Source organism: Drosophila gunungcola (assembly GCF_025200985.1).
Source record: "Drosophila gunungcola strain Sukarami chromosome 3L unlocalized genomic scaffold, Dgunungcola_SK_2 000014F, whole genome shotgun sequence".
NCBI classification, from domain to species: domain Eukaryota; kingdom Metazoa; phylum Arthropoda; class Insecta; order Diptera; family Drosophilidae; genus Drosophila; species Drosophila gunungcola.
This window is the reverse complement of record NW_026453182.1, coordinates 1,690,501-1,704,013: the sequence shown is the minus strand read 5'-3', so window position 1 is coordinate 1,704,013 and position 13,513 is coordinate 1,690,501. Positions and strand designations below refer to the sequence as shown.

Here is a 13,513-nt window from a genome sequence, read left to right as displayed (position 1 = left end):
TAGTTCCAAAAAGTGTAAAATAAAACATTAATAAAAAAATTGCATAAAATTAAACATTTTATTAACTTTTACATTTAAAAAAATAAAAAATTAACAAAAATATCGTCACTCATTCAAGAGTTTATAAAACTTAAGAATTAAGTGCTTAATTTATGTGAAAAAGTTGAGCTTATAATCGGTAAGAACAAGTTAAAATCAAGTGTTGCGTGTTTCTAAACGCATTTTATATTTCAAAAATTAACACTTTCGATTGGCAAACCTCTTGATAAAATTACACAATAGCCTTAAAAAACTGTAATGTAATAATAATATATATTTTTATACTATATATATTATATTAATAAACTCATTAACTTGTTAAAACGATTTACTAAACGGTTGAAAAAAAAAATGAAAAAAAGGTGTTAGTGGACGACAATGGGGATGCAGCATGCAAACGACTAAAACTGAAACTGAAACTGAAGAAGGATGCACATATGAGGAGCGGAGCCATGCCTGCTAGTTGGTTCAGTCCCGCCTCACTCGAGTTGGAGGAGTTGACGCTCCACAGGGACTTGATCTTGCCGAAGACCAGTGAGGACAAATGACCGGCGTAAACGGATGTTCCGGCCAAACTGAGCCTGTTCAGGCGATTTTCGCTGCTGGCTCCATGGCGAGCCGAGGTCTTCAGGTTGTGATTGCTCACATTCTTGCGACGCCTTCTTGTGACCGCCGAATCCGAGCAGGTCGATGTGTTCAGGGCATTCGATTCCTTGCCCACATTCTGGCTACCATGGTGATGATGCTGATGAGGATGATCTAACGATGGATGCTAGGTAAGTTTTCTTTTCGAGGTTGTTTTGGAAATGAAGTCAAATAGGTGCCGTTTGGGCTCCTAAATTTGTACTTTACTTACACCTCTAACTATAATTTAATCTTTAAATTGGGTTACTATTAATATTATATTAAATGCTAGGTGAGTTTTCTTTTTGAGATTGTTTGGTGATGAAATCAAATGGGTTCCATTTGCGCTATTAAGTTGTTTGTGAATTTGAATGCTACTGCTATTTAATATTTATATGGGAATATTTACCTATACTAATATATTTAAATATGTTTACCAGGTTAAGGGAGCTACTTATTTCTCAATAAAATTTTCTTTTAAACAACTAACTATTCCCCAAAAGAATTAAACAAGTTTTGTATTCCAACGCTTGAACCTGACCCTCAGTTAAACCCCATTCTGCACTTACCGCCGGATAGGATTGATGCCGTGTCAATGGGACAGCCCCCATTGGAGGCAGTGCGTCGATGGCCGCCGCCCACTCCGCCAGCTCCTCCTCCTCCTCCTCCTGATCCTCCACCAGACCCTCCATTACCTCCTCCAGTGAGGGCACTGCGCAGATTCTTGTGGTTGAAGAACCGCCTACGCGTGGGCGGAGTGGCAAAGGCCGGTGGTGCGGCACTCAGTTCGCTGTAGGCCGACGCATGGATGTTGTGGCTCAGGCTGCTGCTGCGACTGTGGCCACTGATGCCGTTGCCGTGGGCCATCAGCTGCTTGGCGGCGGAGGCCACGGCTCCTCCGCTCAGGTGGTGCACATCCACGGTGACCGTTTGCGTGGTGCCGGTGGAGAATGCATTGCCATTGGTAGAGGCCACAGCCCGGGGCAGCTTGCCATTGCTCGCATAGCGGTGGTGGTAGTCCGGTGACTGCGACTCCTGGCGGTGCTGCTGCAACAAAATGTGCCAATTGAGTTAAAAACTTATCAACGATGAAAGTTAATGTACAGTGAAAAATATCAAAAATCAGCTATTGTTTTCTAATTGTAATAAGACCTTTTAAAAATGGTAAAAGTTTTATAATTTTAGTTATGTTACGATTTGTTTTAAATATCTTTTGAGGGTACAATTTTACTTAAATTGAATACCTCTGTTGGTTTAAAGCCATCAGATGTTCTTACTATTATTGTATATTTATGTAGCTCATTTAACTAATTTTCTTTCAGTGTAGATTTGGCACAGCTTTCGTCAAAGTTGAGCAGGCCCCAAGGGAAAGGCGTTGCTCTTTGATTGGTCACATGTGTGGGCCATTCTAAGATGAAAGCGCTCAAATGGCCATAGATCCAAGGCACTCACAAAGCCAACGAGGTGGTGCTTCTAGGCATAAAACCCACCTTGTTGCAGCCCTAAACCAAAATGTTGTCAGACCTATCAAGTTGTGGTCTTTACCACCCGACTTAGACATAATTATCATGTCAAGATCAGGCTGGATTTGTGGGCACACTTTGAAAAATTTCCACTGGACAAATAGGGCACTTGACGAAAATGTGTGTATTTAACCTTGATCTTTTATGTCTTTTCGCACATTTTGAATTTTGCAATGGGGATACCTTCTAACGCATAAAGGTGTGGAAAACCAAACAGAGCTTCAAACAATTAGGGTGTTAAAATATTCTGTGAAAATGAAAGGCCAGCTTAAATTTCACTAGCTAATAGCTATTGAGTAACCTAACAAATAAACATATAGGTGCCAAAGAAAAGCTTGTTTGAATTAATCAAAACGTTTCGTGGTCATTGCCTAAAAAATATGTTTGGTGCTATGTAGTTTTCGAGTCACATGTTAGTTAACCTTATTTTGCTGAGTGCAGCTCCGTCTTTTTAAGCCTAGTGCCGGTCCATGTTGCGGACTGTTGTCCTCCGATCTGACAGGACACAGACCGAAACCAATTTCATTCACATGCGCCACCAATGCCCCTCGAAAGGGGTCTTAGTCATCGTCTAGTCTGTGGCTCCTTCGAATGGGGGGATTTCGTCTTAATGAACTGCAAATCATTTTCTGTCTGCGTTGGTTTTCGCCTTCTCTTGTTTTCCTTCGATTTTGTTTTTTTCTTTCGGGTAGGCCGAGAGACTGGACATGGCACCCAAAAGCTCAGAAACGTGATTACCAGGCCAGAATCGGTAACACAAACAGAAACAGATTTAGAACCTGAGAACCAGTTTCTGGGTTCTGTGTGGGATAATAAGATGAAATTGGTTGGCTCCGCCAGACGGAGTCGGAGGCCATTAATTGACAGGCAGGAGGTGTGTGTGTGGAGGCAGGCAGGTGGCTGGGATCCATGGAGGAGCTTTGGACTTTGGAACCGGTCAAAAAACCCGGCGAAGGGACTGTTATGAAATTAATTGAAGGCAGAGAAACTCAAGGGATCGAACTTTTTATAGATCATCGATTAGGGCTCTAACAGATTTGTTGAAATTGTGCTTAAGGTAGTGAAAGACTTTGGTAGCTATTCAATTTGCCCCGTTTGATGATTGTGATTTGGTTAAAGAACCTATCTGACAAGTTGCTCCGCCTGCGGATGTCTGAGTGCTCTGGTTCTCTTCCAGCAGCGGATGTCTGGGTTCAGTCACGACACGAGTCGCCCACTTCCGCTGGAGGATGTTTGGCTGAGCCAGTCTGCCCACAGTCTGTCAACCGACTAACTAAGTTCACAGGCCTATTCCTATCCATCAAGCTTACAAGCAAGTTCGAACTTTGAAAATCACAATTTAATTTACGATGTGTTCTTTAAAAATATTATATCCTAAATCAGGAAAAAGGTATATCGTAGCTTAAGAAATATTTTAATATGAGCTTTGAATTAAGTATATTTAATGAATTAAATACAAATACTTGTTTAATAGAAAACACAAATTTAATTTAAAAAGTTCACTTGATCTTTCTTTCTTACTTATTATGAAAGAAGAAAAGGTTTCCTCAAATACTCGTTTAAAAACTCTGTTTATAAGAGCTTTGAGTTAAGTATTATTAAACTAAACATTTGGGTTCCCTATTTTACTTTGTAAACTTAAATTTTCTTTAATGTTAACTAGCAATATATACTTCATTCTTTTTAAATCGATCTGGTTTTTGGCTTTGTGTATCCTTCCTTTTCACTGACGAACTCTATGAGCTCCCAGACTGTATCTCTGATCGGCAGGCTTCAATCTTGGATCTGTGAGCTACCGGGATCAGCTGGGGAATTCCATGGCGCTGATCTGCTATCCATCGATCTGGGGATCAACAGATCCGTGGGTTCAGTTCCGCCTCTATCTCATCGTAATTAAGCTGCGGTTCGCTTTGGTCCGTTTCGATGCGCTTCACTCAACCCCAACCCAACTCAATCCAACCCAATCCAATCCAACCCAATCCAATCCGATCCAATCCAATCCAAAACCAAGAGCAAGAGCAAGACCCAACCCAGCCCCACCTTTTTTTCTTTCACTCGTGTGGTGGAAAGGCTTTCTTTAAACTAGTTCGTCGTGGGGTCTGGGATCTCTTATCGCTTCCCGCGGCGGCGTTTTAATTGGCCCCATCACTTCGATTAAGTTGTTGCCGGCACACGAGCCGTGCTTTGGAAAATAATTAACAAATTATGCCTGCCATACATGGGGCCATGGAAAATTTGAAAATTGAAAAAAAAACATCACTTCTCAAAAGGTGATTTTCACTTTTCCCGCTCGGCAATTTGTCCGCGCGGAGACACAGAGAAAGAGGAGTTGCCGCGGCTACCGTGAAAATGTGGCATAAAATTTGCAGCGCTGGATGGAGATGATCGGAGTTAGTGAGATGGAAACAGGATGCCATTAAATAGTGTAATTTGTTAAGGAACATAGGTCAATGTCCATTAGGCGTTATGCGATCATGATGTCCATTAAACATTAATATCATATTTTTTAAAATTTAAGTATCGGAGGTAATGAGATACAAACAGGATGCCATTAAATGGAGTATTTTGTAGCGAAAGAAACAAAAAAAATAGTTTAATGCTGTGCAAGGTTTATAAATAAATATGGTATCATTAAAAAAAATGTGTTCTATATATTTATATATATATTATTTAGAAGCTCTTAAAAGTAGCCTTTACAAGAAAAACTTTGCTATTACTAGTTTAAATCCCAACACGATCTTCCACCAACCCACTTTTGAAACCAATTTAAATGCTTGGCAAATTATAATCGTGAGAACACACCAACATTTTTTTGGGGGAACAAATCATGTTAGAAATTTATGAACTGTCAACCGTTTGCTTGAACTTTGGCCGCTCCCAAACCGGCAAACAAATGAGCAGAACGAGCCAATTGACCGACTGACTACCAGCAAGAAAACTACAGTATATCGAGCAGAAAACTGCAAAACCCAACCGGATCGGATCCAAATGGCTGGAACCCCAAGGGGAGTCTCCTGCGCCGTCTCTCGTCGCATTGAGGCGCAGGTGTAATAATGCCAGCTGCCACAGAGCCGGGCCAGAAAAAGCCAGTAATTGTAATATGACAAACCCGCATTAATTTGATCGCAAAAACTAAAGCGAAACCGAAACTGAGAAAATCGGCAGAGACAGACTTCGAGACTCACTCAGAAATAAATTATTATGTTTTTATATATAATTTAAAATTAGAAACTCACATAAAATTAAGAGTTTGTACCCTCAAAAAACAAAAAAGTTGAATTTAATAACAAAAATTGCCATAATTTTATGAATATTTGCCTTTTATTTATTTATTTCCTTAAGTTCTTTTTTAGGTCATGTATTCCAAAATTTTGTATGGAACGCATAAAATTTAAGTTAATTATTCCTAAATTTAAAGTAATTGTTTTCTGAGTGTACTTGTTGTGCTATATGCATCCTTTAAAAAATCAGCAAAAAATGTATATCATTCTGCAGTTAATTTAAAAAATTATTACCCTTGAAAATATACTTTTTCTTATAAACATGTTTATAATTAAAATAGAAAGCGCACAGAAATGAGCTTTTGTATATTTTAGGTAAACTTTATTATTGTTATTACAAATAATGTACTGCAGTACTAATGTACTAAATTTTTCTAAGTGCATGCAATGCAATTACAGCAGCGGTATTTAATGACCGAGTCCACCAAGCTGGCAACAAGATTAATGGTTCATTCAAGTCAATTCGATTTTCGGCCACAACAACAACAACAGCAGGTTCATATCAAAATGTTCGTTTTTTTTTTGGCTGCCATTTTTTTCTCCTTTAAATTATGAAAAATAAAATATACATCTCATGTTTAGCTGCGGGGCGTTTGCGAGAACAACAACACAGCGTCGCAGAACTTGGCGGTCCCAGACATTGTGACACCAGCCAAATGCAGCAGCAGCACCACCACCAGCTACTCCAATGGAGTTGCCTGGCCAAGACTCGTTTAAGCCACTTCCACGAGGGTGTGGGCCCGGCCAACTGGCTGGTTAAATCAAATGATATTTCAACAACAGTTGCTTGTGTTGAAAAATAATTGTTTAAATGTCATAAAATAAACAACACAAGCCCAGCGGAGGGTCAACAAGTGTGGAGGCCTGCTGAAAACCGCAATGAAAACGGGCCAAATTGAATAGAGTCAAAACGGCAGCTCAAAGACTCAGATTCCATTATAGATTAATTAAATTGGGGAAACGTTTGAGATCTAATGGAAGCTGGACTTAAATTAAAATCGTTTTAAGTGCCCATAATTATATAAACTAAGACAATAATTTTGAAAACGTGGGGCACTTAAATTTAACTAAAATTTAATAAAGCTGATTAGAAAAATCGTAATAAATTTGTAGAACGGGTAATTATAAAAATAAATGTAATTAAGAAGCAAGCTAAGTAGTTTGTGCCATTTAACCAGTTTTCAAGATATCTCACATAATTTATCCAAAGATTTCCACTTGGACCGCCCTCTAAACCTTGAAAACATTACAAAACACCACTCAGCATTATTCAGCCATGACAAATGTTTATGATCACGAATCGCGTATGGAGGAAAATGTTCGAGTATCATTTAGTGGGAAGCATTAGCGAATCGCATGCAAACGCTTTTGTGCGATTTTAAACGCACTGGCATTTCAAAACCGCCCGTAAAAATCGCCCACTTTGCATTCGGCATCTAATGGCAGTCGTCGTGCTCGTTGGCGGTTTAAAAAAGTGCCCATTAAACGGGGCCCAGTATTGTTGGTACTCGTATCCGAAATCCAAATCCGCAGTTGCTTGGGCGCATTTTGGCCAACGATTCGATTGCGAAATCCTCTGGCTAGCATTATTAAACACACACTTTTTGTATTGTAATCATGCTTAGAATGTTGGCCGACTTTGAGGTGTTGGCTCAAATTGGTTTTCCTTGTCTCGGCGACTGCACAGAGAAAAATAAATCAATTAGGAACTGATATCTGATATCAACTAATAACATTAAATCGCACACACACATTTTTTACCGTGTGGGGTTTGTCCACTTGAGTGGAGTGCACTGAAATCCGAGCCAAGACAAACAGCTCAATGCAAAGTGATTTCGGCACTCACAAGACTTTGTTTAATTAAGATTTTGCATTAAGTTGAGTACTCGCTGATGTCAGCCCAATTTGAATACCAAATTTTATTAGGATCACCGAAACGTTGAAATGGATTTGCCATCGAATTGCAGGCAGTCAGGCAGTCAGGTGAAAGCATTCGCTCTGCTACTGGTAAGTGGAAAAGCTTGCCACACAATAAACAAGAGCCCCGAACATTAATCAGTTGGGTAAACAAATCAAACGGCGGGAATAGTGTATATAGTAAACAAGAGCTGAGATAAAGTTGTTGGGAGGGAAACATGCCAGCAGTTATTGCGGACATTTCGACAATTGCAGCCGAATTGAGTGAGAAATTAAAGTCCACGGCGGCGGCACTACATGACCATAATTAATTGACAAGCTGGGAATTTGGTTTTCCATTGGCAATATAAATCAATGCTGGCCGAGGGAAAAATGCATGCTGAGCCTCTTTACTTCGGCGAACATGGCCACGAGCGGTGAGAAAAATTAATGCATTTACTTAACGACCGATAAATCGACTCGAAAAGCCGCTCGACGACAACCGAATTGCGCAAAAATATTATGACCATCGCCATGTGGCACATATCAAAGGCCTCCGCCAACTGCGGTCCAAGATAATCCAATCCACAGCCAGATCAACAAGACCGAACACACGACCTGAGAAATTGTTTCTCAACATGCAAATGCCGTGCGATTTATTTGAGGAAGCGGCTCGCATGCCAAAACCACCAGACACCCAAACTTAAACCACAAACTTAAACCAAGAAAAAACACCCAGAGATAGAGATACGAGGAGATAAACAGGTGAGATATAGAGACAGCCACCTGACTAGGTGAAATGGGTGAGAAAATATATCCATATGCCAGTATGCTAGAAATGTAAATGCTAGAAATGCAAAAGCAAATGCAAATGCAAATGCATTTGCCAAGCGCTACCAGGCCGGGCGAAATTAAGTTGTTATTTGCCTGGCTCATTTATTTATGGCATTTCGAAAGTTGACAATCCTTTCGCTATCTGTCATCTGACCCATCGGACTTTGGACATCCAGCAGCTACCGACTTCTAGCTCTCAGCCCGTTGAGTTGCAAATTGATTTTCCCACCAGCTTTCACATGAGCGGGCCAGAATAGTGATCACGATTCCCTCCTTCCTGCTGCCAAAATCTGACTTTCCACAACAGCCCATAAAAATTATAACTATGTGAAGGAAGGCGCACACAAATCATAAAAGCAAATAAGCCAAAGCTGGGAAAAGATCACATACAAACGTATTTCGGTTTGTGCGTCAATCAGTGAGCAATGAGCCTTTCTTTGGCTGCACCAACGAAAAGTATTACCATAGTTGTGCATCAGTAACAGTGTATTTCAACACAAAATAGCACTTTCTTTCTAATTTTAATTTTTATTACCCGATAAATACTACAATTGCAAGGAATATAATTGATTTTATGGTTCTTCTTTGCTCTTGAAAACGTGCATAGTACCTCAAAATATTTCTTGGAAAAGTTAATGTGCCATTTTTGTTAACTGATTGGATCGTTAACAGAGATATACGTTTTTAACGGTAGCCCGACCTCACGTATGACATAAATATTTAAAGAGCCATTAAGGACTTGCTGATGACTTTACAAAGCAAGCCATGGGAAAACACTAAATGGTTTGGTATGGTTAAGATATTTCTAATTTCCCAGATTTAAGCTTAATTTCACAAATCGTATGGTATGGGCAATTTGTGGATTTCGCGGTTGAAAATTATATATAAACGTAATATAAACGTAATATAAACGTAATATAAACGTAATACAAACGTAATATAAACGTAATATAAACGTTTTCTATTTTTCAAACACACTGTTTATGAATTATTTCCATATCCTATAATGTTAAAAAAGCATGGAAGTACTTCCCATCTTTTAAAATCCCATGTACTTATGGGATTTAGTTTCAGTTTTCAGTTTCCTTTGCTAAAAAGCCCTTTTTTGAGTGTAGAGCTCGGCTTAGAGTGTCATCACTTGGGATTGATTGGAGCATAAAGGTACTCTCACTCATCACAGTCGCGGGGCGTCTTCAATATCACGGTCGGTGTTATTGATTTCTGGGAAAGTGAAATGCACTTTGGTGCGGTTCGGTTGGGTTTGGCGGCTACGGTTTTTTTGAGGCACTTCAGTTTGAGGTTTAGGAAGCGTTAACGTAACGAGAACAAGTTGGGCATAAAATGCATTGCATGCGCACTTTTTGTGGCGGCTTTCTAATGCCATGGCCAATACCCGAGAGTCGTGGTCAGGTCGGTCATTTATGACCCATCCACCTCCACTCGCTGGATTTCCCTGGGAGTGTGAAACGTGCTCGGCATGCCGAATGCCAATGCTAATGGCAATCGTAATGGAACTGCACAGGGAAATGGACCAGCCACTGCCATAAACATGAGCTTCTATATACATCCACAACCACATCCATTCTCCATTCTCCATCCTCCATCCTCCAGTTGGTTAAGTACTCCACTTGAGTCCGGCTTAGTCGGGCGTAAATAATCTTGAGATGCATGCTGCCACTATTGACTTATGGGTCAGGTGGGAAGAAGAATTTGGCATGCTGAGGCTTGGTAAGACCAACCATAGAGGGCGGCCCTAATGGTAAGAAATGCTGTTAGGGGTTAATGAATTTGTGGGAGCATTAAAGTAATTCGATTGGAAAAGAGAAGGGTTTTTACTAAGGTTTAAGACTGTGTGCTTTACTAGACAGGTAATAGAATTTGCAGTATTACTAATTTATTTGTAAATTATTTATTATCAATGGAATATGTAGAGAGAAAGCGGTTTAGCTAAACTCCATGCGAACTTTAGTTCATAAAAACGTAATTAAAAATTATAAAAGTACATAATTTTAATAAAAATTTTTTTTATATATTTTTGTGTCTAAAAATGTATGATTTTCCCTATCCATGATATTTTACAGAAGTATTTTTTTAACATTCCAACTTCAAATACCCAAGAAATCAACAATGCGGCGCATTGCCCAATTTAATTAGCAGCATTTTGGGTAAACAAACCGCCGACACTTTAACACCTTTTGCCAGACAAATCCGGAAACGGTCCCTTGGCCCTTGTATTATTGTTTACCTTTGGCCAAAGCTTAGAAAGTGAAAACTTTCATGATCAATCCAAATTATAAAGACCAAGCCAACACGAAGCGTTAATTGCTGTTCGTGGCTTGCACTCTTGTAAGCAATTTATTAAAAGTGTAATTATTTTCGCTGCTATTGTGTTCAATTTTGATGATGTTAATAGAGCAACGCTGCATTTTTGATGCTAATGAACTTTTATCAAACATTCATATTTGCTTGGGAAAAAAAAACCGAAAAATAAGTAAAGCAGTTGAAAATAATATTTTTAAAATAATTTAATTCATAACATATCCTTAATAAACGAAATACAATACACTTAGAGAACCATGGCTTCATTTTTTTCCGTGTAACTTGGCTCAATTTTGTTTGGACTTAATTTTCTCTGCATATTATGCAAATTTCACCCATTTCGCCATCGCTTCATCTGCTTTCATCCAAGAGTGTCTGCATGTTTTATCACTTTTCGCGCAGCCCGTAGTCAAATTAATTTCAGTCAAAAACTGTGGCCCTGCCCTTTTGGGTTCGCTTTGAGTTGAGTTAAGTTGAGTTAAGTTGAGTTGGGTTGGGTTGGGTAGGTGTGCTTTATCCGCTGGCTCTTTCTTCGCCCGACTTAATGATTAATTTGGATACATGTATGTTTTATATTTCGCATTTATTGTGCTCGGGCATTTCTGCAAGGCATCTTGTGCCCGACAATGTGGCTCATATATCTGCTGACAGGCCAACTGATGTCCAGGCCATCGTCTTTCTTCTCCATTTCTCCCTTTTGTGGGCCCGATCGAAAGCAACTTTCTTTCCCATTTATTAAGGTACTGAAATTTGGCTGTTTTGGCCTTTGTCTTAATCGCTAATTGCACTTTGTGGCAGGCCACAATTTACTTGTTGGCAAATTGATATTTGGGCCAATAAAGATAAGCCGTGTAATTTGTTTTATATTTCTGCGGTCTGATGTGGGCAGTTCATTTATATGGGTTTTTGGGCTTATTTTGATTTTAATTACTGGTCAGGCGAAGTCAAAGTGAGTTAATTTGATGTGGGTGTGTTTATGATATGGCATGGACTTTAATCTAAATTGGTTCGTAAATTATATTTTGCCATTAAATTATAAAGGCATATGGCAAATTATTTTGAATCAGTATTTAACAAATGACCACTTACTTGCATTGGCCGTTTCTCAACAGGATTTTGCAATTAACATCAATTATTAATTACCCCATAAACTAAAAAATTTTAAACTTACCATATTTTACATAAAAGAAAATGTGTCATTGTGAACTTTTATTTTATGATAGAAAGATATACCTTGTAACGTGACCCATTCCATGGAACCATACATTGTTGCCACGCCTTCGTTAAGTGCAACGTAGATAAATGTCGAAGAGGCGGCTAATAAACATTTTTCGCGGCATTTATTGAACAATTCCAGCAATTTACGTTTATTAGCGACCCACAACTAACTCGCGAAACGCTGTGAAGCCTTTGACTCATTTGCATTTTGCATGCAAATGTGGTCAGCACACATAAGTGTTTTCCAGTAGCTCAACCTGCAGCCAATTAGCGACTTACATATATTTAGTAGCGGCCATTGCTTTGGCTCCTTGGGCGATTTTAAAACTACCAATCGTTCTGGCTGAAACAAAAAGTTATATTTTTATGCCAGCCTTAATTACGGTCCAATTCTGATGGAAGATATTCGGAAAATTGATTAATTGTCGGTTTTGAGAATTGTTTTGAATGCGCCCAGCAGGTGGCGTTTCGAGTGTGCGCTTGCGCGCGGTTTTTGTCCCCTTCAAGTCGCGCCGTGAGTTCAATGACGCGTTTGTGGCTTTGTTGCAATAATCAGTCGCTTGTTCGACATCGGATTATGATAGTAAATGATATGTTGGCTATGGCTATTTTCAATGTGCATTTAAGCCTGATTGCAGCCATTGTTATGACCATAATTAAGCGAATCATTGTTAAGCGAGCGAAAGTCAACGTGGAAACGCTTGGCAGTATGTATTTTATAAGTGGCGGGTAATTAATGGTAACACATTCTAACAAAGCATAATATGCAGAGCTAGAAAAATACATTTAATTTTATAGCAATCCTATAATAATTAATATTATTTCCTGAAAATATTTTCAGGGTAACTTCCTTCTATAAAGTTCAAATAAACATTTATAAACTTGTGGAGTTGCAAGATTCATAATGACCACAAAAGAAGTTTTATGTAAATGCAAAACTAAGTAATTGTTAAGAATCTAATTTAAGTTTAATTTAATTTAAATAAATTAGAAGTTGGGATTTCTAAATACTGACACCTAGTCGTTTATAATTGTACCACTTTACAAATTGAATATTTAGATTTCTAGTCGGCATTCAAACCAAAACTTGAATATTCATAAAGCTAGTTTAAGATATAGGTGTGTTAATATACCTTACTTTGCTGGTTGCAATGGATTTTGTGTTACTTGATAATATGCATATCTTGCAGCTTTCCCAATCGATCGAGAATAAATCTGTTTGCATTCGAGTTCCTAGGTCACATCCTCAATCCAACTTGAACCCATGAATATTTGCTCACATGGCGCTAAATCACGGCCAATCGAAAGTCATCGCGATCAGTAATGAATAATTGCACAGCAGGTGGTATAAAAACAAAAAAATACCTGAGCTGTCTCACAATCGAAATCAGTTCGAGATGCGGCGATTCAGGCAGGTGTCGCACTGCACCACGTAAATACATAAATCTCTTGCGAAATCTAAACAGCAGCCACTGGCAGAGCTAATGATACACGGCAACTGCCACATATCCATCCAATCGAATACCAATTACAATGTTTGACATTCCGCAAAGTAAAAGATACAGGCGAGTACTCTTGGTGCGCTGCATTTGATTGATTGCCTTCCCCGGCTCGCGTTTTTTGGCTTTTGCTAATCATTAATACGTGATGCTATCGAAATTGTGGATAATTAACGCCATATTTGTTGCCAGCAATGGACAATTAGACGAGGCACAGACCAAAAGGAAAAATAAATTGCATGCGAGATTAAAATCGCGCTTGGCGTTCATTTTCCTTGCG

The 13,513-nt window shown here is 39.0% G+C and overlaps 1 protein-coding gene across 8 annotated transcripts in view; it reads right to left on the bottom strand.

Annotated features, from left to right (window-relative positions):
* LOC128260166 (protein TANC2) overlaps nucleotides 1–13,513 on the bottom strand; it is a 62,037-nt gene that overhangs the window by 4,130 nt on the left and 44,394 nt on the right. For 5 of the 8 annotated variants that reach the window (XM_052992953.1, XM_052992957.1, XM_052992958.1 and 2 more), the window contains one exon: nucleotides 1,233–1,710. In XM_052992953.1, coding sequence (XP_052848913.1) covers nucleotides 1,233–1,710 — 478 coding nt within the window. Of the gene's footprint in view, nucleotides 1–495; nucleotides 799–1,232; nucleotides 1,711–13,513 lie in introns of all 8 variants that reach the window. The other 3 variants (XM_052992954.1, XM_052992959.1, XM_052992960.1) reach the window with 2 other exon arrangements.